At 31.5% G+C, this 21662-nt stretch overlaps 2 protein-coding genes across 2 annotated transcripts; one reads left to right on the top strand and one right to left on the bottom strand.

Moving 5' to 3' along the window:
- Positions 1 to 3802: 3802 nt before the first annotated feature.
- On the bottom strand, positions 3803 to 4599 carry LOC146931456 (auxin-responsive protein SAUR68-like). Its single transcript, XM_085702945.1, has one exon. The coding sequence runs from the start codon at positions 4381 to 4383 to the stop codon at positions 3949 to 3951; it is 435 nt and encodes a 144-aa protein (XP_085559071.1). The 5' UTR covers positions 4384 to 4599; the 3' UTR covers positions 3803 to 3948.
- An 8086-nt stretch (positions 4600 to 12685) lies between these two features.
- LOC146931457 (uncharacterized) lies at positions 12686 to 13158 on the top strand. The gene is made up of 2 exons (XM_085707660.1): positions 12686 to 12847; positions 12907 to 13158. Exons 1-2 carry the CDS (start codon positions 12686 to 12688, stop codon positions 13156 to 13158), a joined length of 414 nt encoding a protein of 137 aa, XP_085563786.1.
- Positions 13159 to 21662: the final 8504 nt, after the last annotated feature.

Here is a 21662-nt window from a genome sequence, read left to right on the forward strand (position 1 = left end):
CTAACAAACGATTATCCATTCCTAGACTAACCATGTTTATTAGAACAATTCAATTAGGTCTAAGTCGAAAGCTATGGTCAGTAGTCATTCGTTCTCACAAAATCATGTTTATATTTGATCAGGATATAAAAAGCATTAAGAACAATTGAATTGAATGAAAACTAGAATATCATTAATAAGTAATAGAGTTTCACAGCAACATGTATCAATTAGGGTTACATAGATTCATCTCTGACCTAATCTCTGAGAGATTTAGCTACTCATAATCGAGTTTACAAATAGCATAATCAATGAAATAATTAAAACATACATGAATTGGTAAAAGGTTGAAGAAATCGCCCTTCTAGCCGTCTCTGATGTCTCAAAATCGCACTTTGCTCTCCAAAATCGTAACCCTTGTTCTTCAGATTGAGTGCAGTATTTATAGAAGTCATGGGCCTGACCCATCAAAATCGCGCCGCGCCTTGTATAACGGCGTGCCGCGATTTCCCTCAAACAGGGAGGATGTAATTTTGCTTCAAAAATCGCAGCACGGCTTGAAATTGGCGTGGCGCGATTTCCTTCGAACAGACTTCAATATTTAAGCTTTTTGCACTCCAGAACAGTATAAATTGCATGAGAACTCTATCAAAATGTCACAATAAGTCCCTAATATTACGTAATGACAGGATGTCATCAAAACCTGAAAGAACATCAGCACACACAATAAACAAATAGGGTGAGAATGGGTCTCCTTGCCTCAAACCTCTTTCTGGCTTAAAAGATTTGCTAGGCTGACCATTAATAAGGATTTGGTAGGACACTGATGAAATACATCTCAAGATGAGGTCAGCCATTTGCTGAAGGTAACCCATTGAAATAAGAGCTCTGTGCACAAAGGGCCACTCCACACGGTCATAGGCCTTCGACATATCCAGCTTTAGAGCCATCACACCCTTCTTCCCTTTCCTCTTTTTCTTCAACCAGTGGAAACACTCCATAGCTATGAGGGCGTTATCAGTGATTAATCTTCCTTGAACAAAGGCGCTTTGCTCCATATCAATAACATCACCCAAAGTCTGTTTCAGCCTGTTAGCTATCACCTTCGTAACTGTCTTCATCACCACGTTACAAAGACTTATCGGCCTGAAATCTTTTGGAGTAGCAGGATTCTTCTTTTTGGGGATAAGCACAAGGAAGGTTTTGTTGATATCATGGGGCTGCTCATTGTTGTTCAAAATGTTAAGAGCCAAATTTTGGACCTCCCTACCAACAATATGCCAATACTTTTGAAAAAACAGGGCTGGTAGGCCATCCGGTCCCGGAGCTTTGAGAGGGTGCATCTGATTTATGGCTTCTGTAACTTCCTCCCGGGTGTAAGCACCTTCGCACCACCTCTTGTGGTCATCTGAGAGTTTCCCCTTCACCACTTCACAAGTAGCTTCGACATTTGAGGGATTTGAGGATGAGAAAAGTTCATCAAAGTAGTTTATTAGGACTCTTTCAATCTGTTCCTCACCTTTCCACCAGACCCCATCATCATCCTTGATCTTTGTGATGTTGTTGGACTTTGATCTTTGGCTTGCTTTATTGTGAAAAAACTTTGTGTTACGGTCGCCATCTCTCAACCAAACCGCCCTACTTCTTTGTCTCCACATTGTTTCTTGCCTCTTTAACAGTTCCCCATACTCCTTTTCAAGAGCTTTGTAGCGCCTATGATCATCAAGCGACTCTGACTATAACGATTGGTCCTTTAGCCTGATCTCAATCCTTGCAATATCCTTACTTATCTCCCCCAAATTATGGTCACCAAAAGCAGCCCCCAAATGTTTGATACTGTCTAGCTTTTGAGCACAAGGGAAGGAGCTTCTCCCCCAATTTTGTCTAACCAGATCCTCACATTTGGTTTCTTTGGTCCAACTTTCTTCAAACCGGAAAATCCTCTTTCTTCTAGTGTCACGCCATATATTTTTTGGTTCAATTTGATAATACAAAGTCGATGCATAAATTTTTTATACTAGTAACATTTGGGATCAATTTTATCGAATTGTCGTCATGATGCAGGTCGATTATCCTTCTTGAATTGAATGATGAATAGTCCAATATGAGTCTATGTTCGACATCCACGCATATAATTTTATCTGTATTGGTTTTTTATATGTCTTACTCCCTCCATTTCATTTCTTTTGATGTTTTAGCTAATTGCACAGGTATTAAGAAATCATTAAAGTATAGGAATAGTTGTAAGGTTTAGACTAAAATGCCCTTATTTATCATTAAATTCACATGTGATAAGCCAAAGGTCATAACTCTTTTAATAGAGTGGTGTGTTTTTCAACAAGGGTAAACTTGAGAAAACAACATTAAATACACTAAAACATCAAATATTTTGGAATATAGTTGAAGTTCTAAAACATCAAATAAAAAGAAATGGAGGGAGTATTGTGTTTTATTCATAGAATGACATGATATGAAGATAAGTGAAGTATGACTTTCATGAATGTTCCTAAGGGAATGAACTTATTGAAGTTTGTTACGATTCAACTTGGCATGTGAAGGTGCTTTTATGCATTTGTGAGTGTCCACTTGTTTTATTGTTTATTGGGTGGAAGATAGGACTGGAAGGTAGCCAAGTACCATAGAAGAAATATATACATTGAATAAAGGAGAAGTGCAATCAAATAATCAAACAAGTGCGCATGCCTTTAATTAAGAAATTTGTAGGCATTAAATGAGTTTATAGACAATTCAAAGTCGTTACGGGGATGGACCAAATTAATTTAATTAAAAAGGTTGGGGAACTTTAGGAGCCAAATTGTTTGTGACACAATTTCTGTGGCAACATCCGAAAATGTGAAGTACTTTTCACTACATTGGAAAGTTGTTGATGTACAAAATGCTTACCCTGCTCAAATAATTGCATAGGTTGAGTTGGATTTGTATCCACTTGTCTCACTCTTCATAACCACATGTAATATCACTTTTGAAGCAGTGGCTAAATTCGTAGTGCAGCTAGAACATCAATTATGAATCCCAATGTGTATTAGCAACACTTTTGTCGTTGATTTGGTTCAACTTAAGAAAAAAAGTTTGCTGATTCAAGTTCAACTCACTTGTGATCTTTATTTACACACCACAAAAATTATTATGTTTTGACGAGTCTTTAAACAAATAGAGAAATGATATTTGTACAATCATTTTATGACAATTTTTGTGACAAATTTTTTTTCATACTTACGCGAAGCTTTTACTTTCTCTATTGTTTTGATCTTAGTCTCAATATTTGTTTTTCTTTGTAAATTTATGATTGTCTCATAAGTTGTCATTTAAATGATTGTTTAAGTAACACACCTGAAACAAATATTAAAGAGTTCAAATTTTTGATCAATTTTATTCTTGGAAATTTGTTTATACTGAGTTAGATCACTCTAAGAAAATCTTCAAATAGTTGTCTAAAGGAAAAAATCAATACACTTTAGTTCCTCTATCAAGGACTATTTTTTTTTTTTTTTTTAAGCGAAGAAATTTAAATTACAAAATCAAATAAGACAAATCAGTAGATCCTTCATGATATACTATTGCATTAGTTTTTCTTAAACAAAATATATTGTTTTAGTTTGTACTCGTAAGTTGTTCTTATATAAGAGTACTTTCAGAGATAGGATTGATGTTAACTGCAACGTTGATTCATTGTTGGTACATAAAGTCAAATGTATATCGATGCAATATGATGTTTGAAATATGAATGCTAAGGAAGCAGATGTTTATATGTTTATATTGTATAGTATGTTGTAGGACTAATGGACTATAAGGATACTTCATATTTTGAATAAGAAAAGTGGTAAGAAAAATTGTTTCCTTCTTCTCATAATTAATTATATATACAAAACTTGTTCTGAGAAGTACATCAGAACTAGCTACAAAGGTTCTATAATCTATATTCTGAATACAAAAAGTATCAAAATCTCTTCAAAAGCCATAGATAATTATTTGTTCATTTTTTTGCCTAAGATCATGACAGGGATGAGAGGATGCCTCGTTGTGACAAGCATACATGAAAGTGATCAAAGCCTTCTCCACGTCTTCAGGAATCTGTTCTTGAACTAACGAGATTGCATAGTCCAAGAAAACACTATCACACGGCAACATAATAGGTCCATTCCCTGGTAATCCGAACACTTCCTCGGACCATTTAAAGAGTTCTCTAAACACGTTCGTGCTAAGATACTTTAGAGGAACCACAAATCGCTTGCGATCAATGCTGTAAACAACAAAGTGACCCTTGTTTACTGATGAAGAATTCATATCCACTTCATTTCTTGGGTATGAGATCCTCTTGCGCTTTTCAACCGCCATTTTCTGCCACTTTTTCGCCATTTCTATTAGCCTTTTTGCACTTAACATGGTTTAAATTTCTGAGGATTTAAAAGAGAGAGTAAGTTAAAAAATGATGCAAATTCTGATATTGGTTGTATTGAATTTGAACAATTGGTGTGACATATATACTAATGAAATTTAGACAACACCATATGGTATTGTTTGAAGAGTGTTGTGCTGATAAGGTGCATGGCCATGTGGAGTGATTAATTCACTAACCATAGAAGTGACAAAACAGAAATTGAATTTGAGGGCCATGTATTTTTGGTCTAGACATGATAACTACCAAGAGAAGTATTATTGTAAGCCTATTTGTTCCTTGGAAGTTTTGTGGCATAAATGCTAAAGATGCGCAATCGTTTTCTACACAGCAGGACTTGAACCATACAACATTTTGGGCCCAACAGCTAAGCAGGAGTATGAGTCTGAGGTAATATACACCTAAATTATAAGATTAGTATAGATAACACACCCCACTTAAATAGTAAAATTCGCAAGATGCATGAGTATAAAGCAAAAGGAACGGAAACAGTTATATATGTTTCATTTATGGAAAATGCCAAAAGATGTTCTAATTCCAATTGTTAAGAAGTTCAAAGAAGAAATTTTATCTTAGAAATGGTGAATTCAACATGTTGAAAGTATCCTTGTTCTTTCAAGAAGATCCGATTCCATTTATTATACATTTCTTTTTGGAAATTGCTCTTCAAACACTTAGCATTTTGCTCACAAATTTCTCAAACTTTTGAAAATATATCGATAGTTAACTACCGTTCACTGTCAAACCGTTTGTAACTTCTAATGAGGGTATTTTTAAAAGTTTGAAGTACTTATGAACAATTGAATGGCAAGTCTTGGGCTGGTACCATTGAATGGCCTATTATTGTTCTCAAATATAGAATTTTTTTTCTGACTCTCTCACAGAAAAAAAATTATATGTTTGCCCTCTATTCAAAATTATTGATGCAATTGTCCTTGTTTTTCATTTGATTTGGCGAGTATACACTATTTTTCATGTTCCTACATGTTCTGACTGTGAAATGGCCAACATGCTTCTTTCTTCTTCTTTTTTTCAATTTATTTTTGAGTGTTTGCCACTTAAAATGGTGGAGCATGAATATGCCTTTTTTATCTTTCCTTTTTTTTTTATTTAGTAGTATTTTTTATTAAAAAAAACCACCTTTTTTTTAATTAAAAAAACCTAAAATGATATTTTTTATTAAGGATTTAACAAAAATACATTAAAATTAAACATTGTTATAAACCGCAAACATCCCTTGTACATCTGTGTTGGTCTCGAGTTGTTTATATTCATACAAGTAATCAAAATCTTTATCTGATGCCAACGAGATGAAAGATTCTCAGTAATAAATATCAGTCACCTTTCGAGTGGGATCGTGAGCTAAGTAAAAAAAAATGGTTGAGTTGGATCTTTAGCTCTTATAAACAAATTTATGGCATGTTCGCCATTTCAAAAGAGAGAACACAAAAAAAAATTATAGGAGGAGAGTGAGAGAGTGAGAAAGAAGACTAAGATATTGTTTATTGATAATGTTTATGGGTGTTTGGGTTTTGGAAATATTATAAGAAGAGAGAAAAAGAGTGAGAAATATGAGTAGAAGATTGTTTCTTGATGGTGTTTGGGTTGACGAAAGATTATAAGAGGTTAGGGAGAGATTGAGAAATAAGAGTGAAAGATTGCTTAATGACAATTCTCATGGTGTTTGGTTAAGGAAATATTATAAGAGAGGAGAGTGTGAGAGAGCAATTAGTACTACAAAATGTTGCATGTATATGCTACAAAGAGAGTGGTGCGGTAAGTTCAAATGAATTTTTTTAAATGATATCATAAATTTTCTTTTTTACGCACAAATGATAACAACAATTAAACATTGTAAGTTTGTATAAGTTGTAATACATTTACTCCCCTAGTTGTATTTAACTTCTTAATAAATGTTGTTAAAGGATAAATGTAACATAATTTAAAGGAATAGACTTTTGGCATAAAGAGAAAGAGATTACTTGACCAAAAAATAGAGATTTTAAGCAAAACATAACCTTATTGATGACACAATTGGCCTTGCTTACTTTGGAATGATTTTTGGTACATATATGAATTGCAATGAGTGACCAAACATATACGACAAATGTAGTGTTATATTATATGATGATGAGACCAATACTTAATAGAAAAACCTCTCTCTCCCCCTCCCATGGATGCATGATCTATCTATATGACCATATATACACTTCGTGTTTATGTATCTATTAATTTATAATTCTATATGAGGGTATATGCATGTGTGTTGAGACATGTTGTATGTCCTCTATAATTTCCTCATTTTTTTCATTATGGTGAGACAATGAAGCAACCTATGTATTATTTACTAAGATTACACATTTTTAACCACATGTCGTTTAGAATAGTTGGGATTAATATCAAATTTTAAACATGTATTTTCCAATTTTATAGAAGAAATAATTCTTATATTTTCTTTTATTTTGATAAATTACCGTTTTTTCCTCAACACTATAAGCAACACATACTTACGTGCGTGTCGCATGGTCTAATAAACTTTTTTTCTCAATATGTTTTCGATATTTTTTAATATTATTATGCTAATATATTTGTTGTAATTTTGTTTTATAACTTCATTAGTCGCTAATGTTTTTCATACAACGATACATGTCATGAGACAATGAAACTGAAAAATAGGACATGCCATATTGAATTCGACATAAATTATGTAACATATATTTTCCATGATTTTTTCATTCATTTTACTTATTCATGTTTATAATATTGTATCTCGACTAATGTTGTATTATTTGATGTTTGTGCATATATAGCGTTGCTCGATTACCATGATTGTTTTTCTATGACTTTAGGAAGTAGTATATATCAAATGTTGTTTATAGGGAAGTTTTTGAAAATTTTGAAGGGTTAAATATGTTTTGGATCACAAAATCATAGAAACATAAAAGCAATAAAAGCCCAATATTAAACATAACATAACAAAAACACAAAAATTTGAATCAATCAATAAAAATATAAATTAAATAATCTTCATCTAAACAAATACACTTGTAGAAAACATGGTCAATACAATCCATTTTACATTATGTTGCATTTAGCATCATTAGCAGAGAGATTGGAGTTTTAAACTGTATAAATTTTTTCATGTTTAGTTTTAACTCTACATACTTCTTTCAAAAGATTGCTTTATGTGAAACTCTCATTGTTTTCTTGTATGACATACAAGAACACGTTGATTAGACTAATATACTTTGTCTCCCCATTTTATTAGAGTGTTAAACTACTTAAAATATTATTGGAATTTTGAAAGTAATAATAAAATGACATTCAAAATCATGAGATGATACTTAAACATTTGAAATTTTAACATGTTAACTATGCACACATTAGACATTTGCTTCGATAAATCTTCAAATTTTTCTAGATATTCAATTCATACACCCCCTCTCTCTCTCCCTTTCGAAACCCTATTCTCTCTCTCCTATAATTCATCTCACTCGCGAAAACACACAATTCATCATCTCAACATTCCTCTCTCTCTCTCTCTCTCTCTCATGGTTGATGATCCGGATAAACTAAGGAATATTATGTGAAAAGCAATGCTCGGAGGAAATCTATCCCGTTAGAGTGGATGGTATTGATAAACTCTCTATTGGTGAAGTACTACTTTTACTTGACAACATTCATTTACTTGACAACATTCACGAGGGATACCAAATCTTACCAGAAATTTCTATTGTAATTTCTGGTAAAAAACTTAAATAAATTATGCTATTATATAGATTTAATTAAATCAGTTGTTGTTGTTGTTTTTTTCGTTTCGTTATTTACAAACTCCTTATTATAATTATTTTTATTTTTTTAAACCGGCTTGGGTTGTTTTGGTGTGGTGAGGACGTTTTTGCTAAGACTATGCTCCTCTCAAATGTCAATTTCGATTTAGCTTATTCAATTTTTTTTTTGTTGGTGCTTCTTATGTGTTAACACATATGAAGCACGGACACCAACACACATTATTACACTTAATTATGTATGTATTATGTAATTTTCTCAAATTATTAGCAGCGTCGCCGTGTCCGTACTTCATACGTTAACACACTTGAAATATGAAATGTTTGTTAGAGATGATTTTAAGAATTAAAACTTTCTGCTACTATATACCGTGCTATTGGCATGTATGTGGTTGTAATGCTTCGTCTCAATTTAGGCCCTGTCTAAAGTAACAAATGTCAACATCATTGATGATCTACGAGAGAAGGCAAGAGTCGATATGAATGATACTGTAACTAGAGGAGGAACTGATAGATGTAGTAGAGCTCAGTGGTAAAAATCATCTTCACAAACATTGGATAAAGCAAACTTGAAGCATTAAGTACTTCTACGGTTTTAAAAGTGGATGGTTTGTTTTTCATATGCAATTATTAACATATTAATCTTAACCAATTAACTATAGATATCTTTTTAAGAGACAACTATCGGTATCAACTTAAAAATTGTATGATTAACAAGGAATAGAGAAATAACATTAGTCTAACAAAAAATCAGTTTTTTTTTGTTGTAACATTAACCACAAAAACATAAATCAATAAAACTCTAAATCAAATATTGTTCATTTAAACAAAAACACGTGTAGCAAATATGTAATACAATTCAACTCATCTTGCACACCTCAACACGTTGAATAGTAATATCATCTCTCTTCACGAAGAAACATCAATGTACATTGCTCATCGTTAACAAATAGAATGTTGTTTAGAAATTCATTAATTTCTTTGTGTTCAACCATAACTTTGCATACTTCTTTCAAAAGATTAATTTTAGTGACTTTTCCACCATTTTCGACGTTGTGTCGTGGAATAATTGGAGTGTGCAATCCAACAGTCAAACAATTAACTATGCAACACAACTAACTAACAAATAGAATGTTACTATTCAAATTTTAGTAACTATTCCAAATGAGTGAACCATCAAATTTGTCCCTAAATTTTCACAGGTCAGTCAAATTCGTCCCTCAATTATGTGAAATATCAACTTAGTCCCTGAATTTGCCAGACGTCCATCAAAAAGGTCCATCCGTCCAAGTGCTCTGTTAGCCATGCTGATCTGTCGCCCTGAATGTTGTGTTGTCTTGTATACGTGGCAAAAAGGAAGCCACGCGTTCAAGGACTAATTTGATGGATGATGGAAAAATTCCAGTTTTCACTTTTCAGTTTTATTTTTTATGGTATTCCAATTTTGCTCTGTATTACCCATACATTAAAAATGTCCTTGACTCTTCTCCTTCCCGCCAAAACTTTCTCCGTTCTCAACTCTCCAAAATCATCATCATCTCCGACGATTCTCACATTTTTTAAGTTTTTGTGTTCGGTTGTGGTTAAAGGTAACACCTTTCCTCTAGTTTATCAAGTTTCTGTGTTCGTATTCACCATTTTTTTGTCCGTTTTTTTGTTTTTTCATTGGAAGTTTTTATCATTTTGTTTTTGTGATCGTTGTTGCTTGCTTTGTTCTTTGTTTGTGTTTGTTGCGTTTTTGGGACAGTTGTTTTGATTAGAGTTTTAGGGTTCTGGTTTAACACTTAAAAATTTGATTTTTTTGTTGCGTTTATTTTATTTCAGTTTTGTCCTTTTTTTCGTTTTAAGTTTTTATCATTTTTTTTATTTTGTTTTTGTGATCGTTGATGCTTGCTTTGTTCTTTGTTTGTGTTTATTGCGTTTTTGGGACAGTTGTTTTGATTAGAGTTTTTAGGGTTTTGGGTTAAGACTTAAAAATTTGATTTTTTTTTCTGGTTGCGTTTATTTTATTTCAGTTTCAATTTGTGTGTTCTGGCTTTTTTAGTTTATTTTGTACACATATGTTTTAAGGATCAATTTGATATCTGATTAAACAATTAAGGGACTTATTTGATGGTTTTTTAATATAACATAAGGATCTATTTAATAGATAGAGAAATAATTCGGGGACTGGTTTGATGGTAATATTATTACAGAAATGTTACATTCCTCAATCATCTTCAACATCTTTTCATTAGAACTTTACCAGAGGGCAAGCATAGAATGACCTTCCTGGGTTTTTTAAAGTATTGGATTTTCTAACAACACAAATTCTAGGACACCAACATTTAAGCACTCTCACAACAACATTAAACTTGGAGCTCGAAGATGAAGCTCGACTTTCATAATTGTTTTTTTTCCCATATTCCCACCCCCCATTATTTCAGATTCAATTTCAATAGTTTTGCTTCAAGAAATTTTGAGGATTTTGGCTTTCAGATTCAATACCAAAAAATTAGGGTTTGAAGTTTTTTGAATTGGGGAATAACTGGACCACTTATTATTGGAGGAAATTTTGGTGATTTTAGAGTGTAGATTGCAGATTGTGTAATTAGGGTTCCAATTTTATACAATTGGGGAAGAAAGAGGTGTTGGGGAAGAAAAGATCCGTTTGGGAAAAAAGCCAAAACATTTTATGCAAATCAATCAATTTAGTCCTTTGAAATGTTTGTTATTTTGTGCCAAATTAGTCCTTGCCTACGTGGCGTCTGACATGTGAGAGGTTAACGGCCACGTCAGCCCCGTTAACGCTCTGTTTGAACAGAAGGACTAACTTGATTAACATTTAACAAATTCAGGGATTAAATTGATATTTCGCATAATTGAGGGACAAATTTGACCGACCTGTGAAAATTCAGGGACGAAGTTGATGATTCACTCTATTCCAAATTGTTTTTTCAAACAACTAATTATGCCTCCAACATAACATTCATCAATGATCAATGTAAATGAAACTTCAATCGGTAAACCATCTTAACACCAATTAATTTGTCAAGTTATACTCACAAAAAGAAAGAAATCACGAATACAATTCAAAAAAAATTAGACTGATAGTATTGATGTGGAAAGTAATAATTAGATGACATTTAAGATCATGAGATGACACTCAGACGTTTGCAATTTGAAGAGTCTATTAACCATATATATCACCTTAAAAATGGTATAAGCAACAAGAAATGTGTGATTAATCTAACTAAAAAACAGTTTTGTAGGTCTGCAACTCGTAATTTATATAGTATTAGATAATTTGACAATAAATTGAAACTTTAAAAATATTTCACTCAATGTATTTTACCAATAATAATGTCACAAGAGAGAAGAGTGTGAGAGATCAATTATTAAGATTATATATATATATAGTGGTGTAGTTAGTTTAGATGATAGTAGTAATTAATTGTAATTTGTATAAAGGTTGCCATATGTTTAAGCGTAATATATTGAGTATTTTGTCTTCAAAATTATCGTTGGGCGTAACACAAAAACGGTTTGATAAGCAATATATATCAATTGTTGTTACATGATGTACTTTCGAATGTTGTTTATAGTTGAAAAATTGTAATAATTAATAATTTTTTTTGATAATGTATATTGTTTAATGTTTTTAGTGTTGATATATATTTAAAGAATTATTCATTTATTGTAATATATAATAACACATAAGAGACGTATTCCTAGTCAATTAATATACAACCTAACAAAACAACAAAAGTATAAACTAATAAAAATCTAATATTCTAAAATCATCACAAAATCACAAAAACATAAACCAATAAAAACCCAATATTGAACACCATATAACAAAACCACAATAATAAAAGTCTAAATCAAATATTTTTCATTAGAACAAAAACAGTTATAACAAACATAGTTAATGCAATCCATCTTGGACACCTCAACACACTAAATAATAAGGGTCACCTTCCTTCACGAATAAACATCAAGTTGCATTGATCATCATCAGCAAAGAGAGCAAGGTTTTGAAATTCATCAATTTTTTTGTTTGACTCGGAACTTAAAATAAAAAAAAATTAACTTCGTCTCTTACTAGACAATGAGTAACAACTAGACTGTGCAACACATCTAACATTCCACGCCTAATAGTTTTATCAAACTGTTCAGTCAAACAAATAACCATCCCATAGCGTACCATGTGTCAATACACAATACAAATGAAACTTCGTCAGATAATTGTAATTCTTCTAAACAATTATTAATATGCTAAGTTGTATACATAAAAAAGATGAAATCACAAATATATTTCAACTTAATTTGATTGATTGTATTAACGTGGAAAAATAATAATGAGATGAGACTCAACAAAACTAAAACAAGTATAGAATACTTAAAAATGAATATATGAATGGAATAAGAGTTGACTAAAACAACATAATAACAAAAGAAGTTCTGATAACAAGGAAAGTAAGAAATGTTGCAGCTAAAGTCGTTGTCGTCGTCACCGTCGATGTCGCTACCTCTGCCGTCAATGGACAACAGTTGTTTCATTCCTCCTAATGACGAAAAAGATGCAAGAAAACATAGAGAGCACATCCTGAAAGTAAGAGAAGCTGCTGACAAGATCCTTGATCCTCACACGGACCACCTTCACGTGACAAATATGAAAAAGGTGTGTGAATGTTGTTTCAAATGCTATGACCAAAAATTGAGCACTATGACGGATTACAGGGATGTTTAAGTATTTGTGAGTCTGCTGCTGATGGTGAAAAAGTCACCTTTGACACTGAGTTCTCTCAGTTTCAAGAGAGATTGGGTAAATCGTTGAAAATTTGTCAAGATTCTTACAAGGGAGCTGATTTTTCAAGGAAGATGGTGTCTTCTTGCGTCAGAGCAATTGAGAATAGCACCGATGAAGAACTTCCTAATGCTTCGTTTGGTCTTGATAAGAAGGTTGGAAAAGGTAAAGATATTGCAGAATGATTTGGCAAACTTGTTATCAAACTTTTAATGTTATCAGACTTTTATGTATGTTTCATGTCATTGAGTGTTTTAATTAGTTGAACTAAGTTATGTAATTCCTTGAGTCTTTTAGGTGACGGTAGTTGTTTATATTTTGGAACCGAAGTGTAATATGGTATCTTAATTTTGAACTATCTTTAGTCAAGTTTAATTTCACTTCTAAAAAAACAAGGAAAGTAAGGAAAAAGATGGAAAAAAACACAACGAAACTAAAATCAGTGTGTTGAGAGGCTTTTTGATACCGTTTGAATCTTTAACACTAAAATATTGACTTGTTTCAAAACACATTTAAAAAACTAATGCATCTCATATAACTACTTTATCCATTTTAAAATAGTATTGTTTAAAGTTTTACACATAAATTAAATAAATGTAATGATGTTGTTAAAAGACATTAGATTTTTACGAAACTAACATTGTTCACTATTATTGGTGTATTTCTAACCATCATAAGTGCAAATGCAGTATACTATCTTAAAAATAGTGTACTCAATAGTTATTAAAGAGTAAAATTGATTAAAAAACACTTTTAATCTTATATTGAAAAGCTTAAACGAGGTTAATTTAAATATTTTTGTTTGAATAAAGTGACACTCGTTTGTTTTGCTAAAATGAAACAAATGAGTAATTGACATCATTTTTTTTTATAAACCACAAGAGCTCACTAATTTTCATATTTGTTTTGCTATAATTATTTTCATCAGTTATGGGAATAAAAGAATAACAAACAAACAAATAATATTTTCATAAAAAATAAATAATCATTGGAATGTGGTACTCCTTTCAATCTTGTATGTAAGTAACATTTTTTTCCACAGTCTTAAATGTAAGCAAAAATCTACTATAATTATTATAGGGTTAATAGTGTTTTACCTCCTGTAATATAGGTCATTTCCGGTTTTTCCCCTGTAAAACTTTTAGTTTGAATTCCATCCTTGCAATATATAGGGGGGTTTGTTTTGTATCATTAAACTAGTTACAAACCCGTGCTTCGCACGGGATGAATTACCTTTTTTCCGAAAAAATTTGTTCTAGAAAAATAGATTACTACATGTAAAACATAAATTTCTTAATATGCTTAAAAGCAAATTGATCCCAAACATAGATATTACAGACATATAAGAATATGACAGTTGCTTTTAAATTGTTCATTTAACAGCATTTTAAAAACAAAGATACATAAACATAGAAGTTGGATGCTAAACTAAAATCCTAAAGTTTTGACTTATAATGATTCATAGATGTTTAATGCTAAAAAATGTAGTGCTAACAGTTCTAGCAATTAAGTGAGTGATGAGACAGTACTTTGGTAAAGATTCATAAGATGTTTTCTATTCCATCTTTGGGGAATTTCCACGTGGTAGAACCTCCTCAAGGAATATAAGGTTTTCATGAGGCTGATCTTGAGCCGCCATCCAGGCAGAAATATATATAACACTGAGAGCATCATAATAGAAGCAAATCCATGAGATGTCTTTAGGGAATCAAACAACTACAATAAATACCAACAAACGGGACCAAACACACATTCTCAATCTTTAACAACCTTAACAGAATTTTAAAATTTGTATCAACGGCTATTTGACCCATGTTTAATATTTATTTTTAACTTATTATTGTGACAACTCCTCCCGTGTATAATGTATGTTTTTAATTTTAATTAGCAATAACTTATCCCGTGTTTAATAATTATTGTCTGTTTCTTCTAACGCCAACTCTTCCTGTGCATAATTGTTATTTTAAAATTTACATCAGCAACAACTTATCTCATATTTTATAATTATTTTTAAATTTTTATCAAGTACAACTTGTCCCGTGTATAATATTATATTATTTTAAACATTGTATCTACGACAATTTGTACTGTGTTTAATAATTTTTTTTTGGATTTTTAGCAACGAAAAATCCTTTGGTGTATGATAATTATTTTAAATTTTGAATCAGCGACAATTTGGCCCGTGTTTAAAAGTATATTTTCAATTTTTTATCAAGAATAACTTATCCCCATGTATAATAATTATTTCAAAAAAATTATCATTGACAACTTGTCCCGTGTTTAATAAATTAATGATTATTTTAAAATTTATATCAGCAACTTGTCTTTTTTAATAATTATTTTTAAAATATTTTCAGAAACAACTTGTCTCGTATATAATATTTATTTTGAACTTTGTATTAGTGACAACTTATCCCGTGTATATTAAATTAATAACTATATTAAATTTTGTATTAGTCAAAAACCTCTCGCTGATTTGAAAAAACCTCTCGCTCTCTGAACTCTCGCTAACCCTACTCCGTCGCCGCTCCTCTTATCCTCAATCCTCTACCATGTAGACTTTCATCCTGGTGGTGCGACGAGATCCTTTCTCCGCACCACCGAAACCAATCCTCCCGGTGGCCTTAACGCGTCGGTGGTGGTTGGTTAGGTTAGGAAGATCGCATCATCCCCTGTTAAATTAGTGGTTTTTGCATCTTCTTAAACCTTTGGTCCCGTAACTGTTGTGGTTCACTTCGTTTCTGTTACAACGCAGTCACGTCTTCCGCCGTGTTGGGTGATTGTTCTGGTGACAGAGGTAAAGCCTTACCCCTTTCAGATTCGATCTGTTTTGGGTTTTGGTTGGTTGTAAATTGTTGGGTAGTGGCTATGTGTTGCTTTGATACCTGGTTTCTTTTCAGATCTGCTGAGATCAGCAGGTTCACTGCATTTTGGAGGCCGCCACCGCACCAATGGTACTGCAATACAAAACCTTGTCGTCACTGTGTTTGTCAAGATGAAGTCTCAACTATGGTTTCGACGATTTGGTCTGCTTGGCTCGAAAGGGCTGTTAGGCTTGCTGTGCTATCTCAGGGGGGCTGATGATACGTGAATTGTCTGTGTTGGCGGACGATTCATTCATCAATTCTCAAATCCCAGTCATGCTTTGATCGACATGGGAAGGTGTGGACTCGAAAGAGTCGTTAATGCTTGCTGCCGTTGTTGCAGGGAGTTGATGGTACGTGAGTTGATTTCGTGTTGACGATCGACTCATTCGCTAAACTTTAATACCCGCACTTAACTATTAGAAATGGTTAGGGTTGGATCCACTCGTGGAATTTTATTTTTGTTTTGCCCATTAGGGTTGTTGACTGGGTCAGGTTTTATGTCCCCCGGTTTTTATGTAATTTTTCCTTTTTTTAATAATATATATGAGCAATGGACAACCGATTAGAGTAGGGTTCCAACTTAGTTGGACACTATTCTATTGGTTGTCTTTTTTCTCTTGGCCTATCAAAAAAAAAAATTTGTATTAGTGGCTACTTGGGGCATATTTAATAGTAATTTTAAAGTTTGTATCAACGACAACTTCTCTCATATATGCGAGTTTAAGCAATAATAATGGAGATGAAAACTTGGAAAAAAAAATCTTTTTAGGAATGACAATTTGCCTTTTGTATAACAATTAATTTAAAAGTAGACTATTTACCCGCGTCCCGCGGGTCTAACAAAAAATCACAAACAAACTTAATAAGTATACAATATTATGATTAAAATTATCTTCATATGCATTCGACAACATTTAAAATATCAAAAGAATATTCTGTCAAAAAAAAAAAGAATATATGATATTCTTCTGCTGTCTTTGTAAAAAATGAAAAAGTATCTTATTTATAAAAGGTCTTAAGTCTTTTGGACAACTTTTTGGAGCCAAAAATGTTGTTGCACTTTTCCTTCCTAATTTTTTGCTGTTTATTTATATTTTTTGAAAATGAGCGCGCATCTTATTTATAAAAGATCTTAAGTCTCTTGGACAACTTTTTAGAGCCAACAACGTTGTTGCACTTTTCCTTCCTAATTTATTGCTCTTTATTTATATTTTTAGAAAATGATCGTGTATCTTATCTTATTTATCTTATTTATAAAAGATCTTAAGTCTCTTGGACAACTTTTTAGAGCCAACAACGTTGTTGCACTTTTTATATATAAAAGGTCTTAAGTCTTTTGGACAACTTTTTGGAGCCAAAAATGTTGTTGCACTTTTCCTTCCTAATTTTTTTGCTATTTATTTATATTTTTTGAAAATGAGCGCGCATCTTATTTATAAAAGATCTTAAGTCTCTTGGACAACTTTTTAGAGCCAACAACGTTGTTGCACTTTTCCTTCCTAATTTATTGCTCTTTATTTATATTTTTAGAAAATGATCGTGTATCTTATCTTATTTATCTTATTTATAAAAGTTCTTAAGTCTCTTAGACAACTTTTTTGGAGCCGAAAAAGTTGTTCCACATTATCTTCCTAATTGTTTGCTGTTTTTCTATTTTTTTAGAAAATTATCGCATATCTTATCATCCTATTTATAAAAGATCTTAAGTCTCTTGGACAACTTTTTAGAGCCAACAACGTTGTTGCACTTTTCCTTCCTAATTTATTGCTGTTTATTTATATTTTTAGAAAATGATCGTGTATCTTATCTTATTTATAAAAGTTCTTTAGTCTTTTAGACAACTTTTTTTGAGCCAAAAAAGTTGTTCCACATTATCTTCCTAATTGTTTGTTGTTTTTCTATTTTTTTAGAAAATGACAGTGTCTTATCTATCTTATTTATAATCTTATTTATAAAAGGTCTTAAGTCTCTTAGACAACTTTTTGGAGCCGAAAAACTTAATCGACATTTCCTTTCTAATTTTTTGTTTTTTCTTAATATTTCACATATCTTATCTTATTTATAAAAGGTCTTAAGTCTTTTAGACAACTCTTTGTAGCCAAAAATGTTATTGAAGTCTAAATTATTTCGAGGGTTTTATTATTTGTCTTTTGGAAGCATTATCAATGATTTTTTTTCATAACAAGGATTGGACCAAGGGTCGACCCTAATCCCTATCAATGTATTTTTCATTATAAGGATTGGACCGAGGGTCAACCTTAATCCCTTATCTTTTTACATTAGTTTTGGATGCACTTCTAAAACACATCCAATAGCTAGCACTATGATGTATGAGTTTTGTAGATGATGTAGTCTTTATTGGAAAGTATTTATAAAAGGTCTTAAGTCTTTTGGACAACTTTTTGGAGCCAAAAATGTTGTTGCACTTTTCCTTCCTAATTTTTTGCTGTTTATTTATATTTTTTGAAAATGATCGCGCATCTTATTTATAAAAGGTCTTAAGTCTTTTAGACAACTCTTTGTAGCCAAAAATGTTATTGAAGTCTAAATTATTTCGAGGGTTTTATTATTTGCCTTTTGGAAGCATTATCAATGATTTTTTTCATAACAAGGATTGGATCAAGGGTCGACCCTAATTCCTATCAATGTATTTTTCATTATAAGGATTGGACCGAGGGTCAACCTTAATCCCTTATCTTTTTACATTAGTTTTGGATGCACTTCTAAAGCACATCCAATAGCTAGCACTATGATGTATGAGTTTTGTAGATGATGTAGTCTTTATTGGAAAGTCGGGGCAAGAATTGAATGGGATGTTGGAGACATGGAGTCAAGGCTTAGAAGCGTAAGACTTTTGTTTGAGTAGAAGCAAGACATGGTATATGTAATGTAACTTCAACAAAAGACAAAGTAGTTCAACCTTAGAGGTGAAAGTTGAAGATCATATCATAGAAGTTATACAGTTTAGATATCGATTCATTCTTTCAACAAAAAAAAATCTTGGGTTCATAGTTCAAAATGATGGAGAAATAAAATTAGATGTAATTCATTGTATTCAAGTTGGATGGTTGAAATGTAGAAGAGCCTCGTGTATTTTTTGTGATACCTATAGTATAAATATTGTGGAAAATAGGTTTATGTGGTTTGAACATGTATAGAGAAAATCTGTAGATTTTATAGTAAGAAGAGTAGATCAAAAAGAGGATAGTCATATTACAAGAGGTATAGGAATACCTAGAAGAACTATAAGAGAAACTATCAAGAAAGGTTTGTAGATTAAGGAGTTGAATTTAAATATGGTTTATGATAGAACAATATTACTTACTTCAATCCGTGTAGCCAAGCCAACTTAATAGGATAATGTTTGGTTGTTGTTGTTGTCGTCGTCTTTTAGAAGCATTAACTCATGCTCAACAACAACTATTATTTATTATTCATTTCATGATCAACTACCACGTTTATTAGTCAATGAGATAATCAACTTCCCGTGCATCGCACGGGTCCAAAATCTAGTCTTATTTATAAAAGGTCTTAAGTCTTTTGGACAACTTTTTGGAGCCGAAAATGTTGTTGCACTTTTCCTTCCTAATTTTTTGCTGTTTATTTATATTTTTTGAAAATGATCGCGCATCTTATCTTATTTATAAAAGGTCTTAAGTCTTTTGGACAATTTTTTGGAGCCGAAAATGTTGTTGCACTTTTCCTTCCTAATTGTTTGCTATTTTTCTATTTTTTTAGAAAATTATCGCCTATCTTATCATATTTATAAAAGTTCTTAACTCTCTTAAACAACTTTTTTGGAGCCAAAAAAGTTGTTCCACATTTCCTTCCAATTTTTTTGTTGTTTTTCTATTTTGTAGAAAATGATCCCTAACTTATATTTATAAAAGTTCTTAAGTCTCTTAGACAACTTTTTTGGAGGTAAAAAAGTTTCTCCACATTTCCTTCCTAATTTTTTTGTTGTTTTTCTATTTTTTTAGAAAATGATGGTCTATCTTATTTATAAAAGGTCTTAAGTCTCTTAGACAACTTTTTGGAGCCGAAAAAGTTGATAGACATTTCCTTTCTAATTTTTTGTTTTTTCTTAATATTTCACATATCTTATCTTATCTATAAAAGGTCTTAAGTCTTTTAGACAACTCTTTGGAGCCAAAAATGTTATTGAAGTCTAAATTATTTCAGGGGTTTTATTATTTGTCTTTTGGAAGCATCATCAATGATTTTTTTCATAACAAGGATTGGACCAAGGGTCGACCCAAATCCCTGTCAATGTATTTTTCATTATAAGGATTGGACCGAGGGTCAAACTTAATCCCTTATTTTTTTTACATTAGTTTTGGATGTACTTCCAAAACACATCCAATAGCTAGCACTATGATGTATGAGTTTTGTAGATGATGTAGTCTTTATTGGAAAGTCGGGGCAGGAATTGAATGGGAAGTTGGAGACTTGGAGTCAAGGCTTAGAAGCGTAAGACTTTTGTTTGAGTAGAAGCAAGACATGGTATATGTAATGTAACTTCAACAAAAGACAAAGTAGTTCAACCTTAGAGGTGAAAGTTGAAGATCATATCATAGAAGTTACACAGTTTAGATATCTTGGGTTCATTCTTTCAACAAAAAAAATCTTGGGTTCATAGTACAAAATGATGGAGAAATAAAATTAGATGTAATTCATTGTATTCAAGTTGGATGGTTCAAATGTAGAAGAGCCTCATGTATTTTTTTTGATACCTATAGTATAAATATTGTGGAAAATAGGTTTATGTGGTTTGGACATGTATAGAGAAAACCTGTAGATTTTATAGTAAGAAGAGTAGATCAAATAGAGGATAGTCATATTACAAGAGGTGTAGGAATACCTAGAAGAACTATAAGAGAAACTATCAAGAAAGATTTATAGATTAAGGAGTTGAATTTAAATATGGTTTATGATAGAACAATATTACTTACTTCAATCCGTGTAGTCAAGCCCACTTAATGGGATAATGTTTGGTTGTTGTTGTTGTTGTCGTCATCTTTTGGAAGCATTAACTCATGCTCAACAACAACTATTATTCATTTCATGATCAACTACCACATTTATTGGTCAATGAGATAATCAACTTCCCGTGCATCGCACGGGTCCAAAATCTAGTTTATTTTTAAAACGTACGGTAAAAAAAAAGTAGGCTTTAAAAAAAAATACCCTTTACTTTTTAAAAGTAGGCTTTAAAATTTGGATTGGAGTATTAAGGGACCGTTTGTTACGGATTAAAATAAAAGTGATTTTGAGGTAAAATAATTTAGAGATTATATTTTAGAGATTTTATGAAAAATCAGAATCTATTTTGCTTTTGTTTACAGTAATAAAAATCACTTTTTTTAAACAAATAATTTAGTTTGTTTGGATGCAACTATATAAAAGGGATTTTTTTGTTACAAAATTAGTTCAATCGTTTAAAACATATTTTCTATCTCCTCTAAAAAAATCTATTTTTTGAGAGGCTGCTCTTAACAGCTTCTCATTTGAAACTGTTTTTAGATTATTTTTAGATTCTGATTTTTTTAAAAAGCTGCAACAAACGGATGCAACATTCGCAAAAGTGATTATTTTTTTAAAAAAAGTTAATTTCTCTTAAAAAAAAGCTATAACAAAAAGTAGTCTTTATTCTTTAACGTACGGTCAAACAAAAAAGTAGACTTAAAAAAAAAATGTAGCCTTTATCTTTTAAAAGTAGGCTTTAAAATTTGGATTGAAGTATTAAATAAGGGTACAACAATTTATAAAAAAAAAAAAAGTCGTCAAGAACAACAGATATATACAAACGATGATACAACATG

This window comes from Medicago sativa, chromosome 4 (assembly GCF_051527215.1).
Source record: "Medicago sativa cultivar Bolivia chromosome 4, Bolivia_mono, whole genome shotgun sequence".
Taxonomy (NCBI): Eukaryota; Viridiplantae; Streptophyta; class Magnoliopsida; order Fabales; family Fabaceae; genus Medicago; species Medicago sativa.

Excerpts from the sequence above, each read along its gene's own strand:
- LOC146931457 (XM_085707660.1), top strand. The coding sequence starts at position 12,686 with ATGTCGCTACCTCTGCCGTCAATGGACAACAGTTGTTTCATTCCTCCT. Across the intron at positions 12,848-12,906 it reads ACGTGACAAATATGAAAAAG|GGATGTTTAAGTATTTGTGA; the intron begins GTGTGTGAATGT and ends GACGGATTACAG.
- LOC146931456 (XM_085702945.1), bottom strand. The coding sequence starts at position 4,383 with ATGTTAAGTGCAAAAAGGCTAATAGAAATGGCGAAAAAGTGGCAGAAA.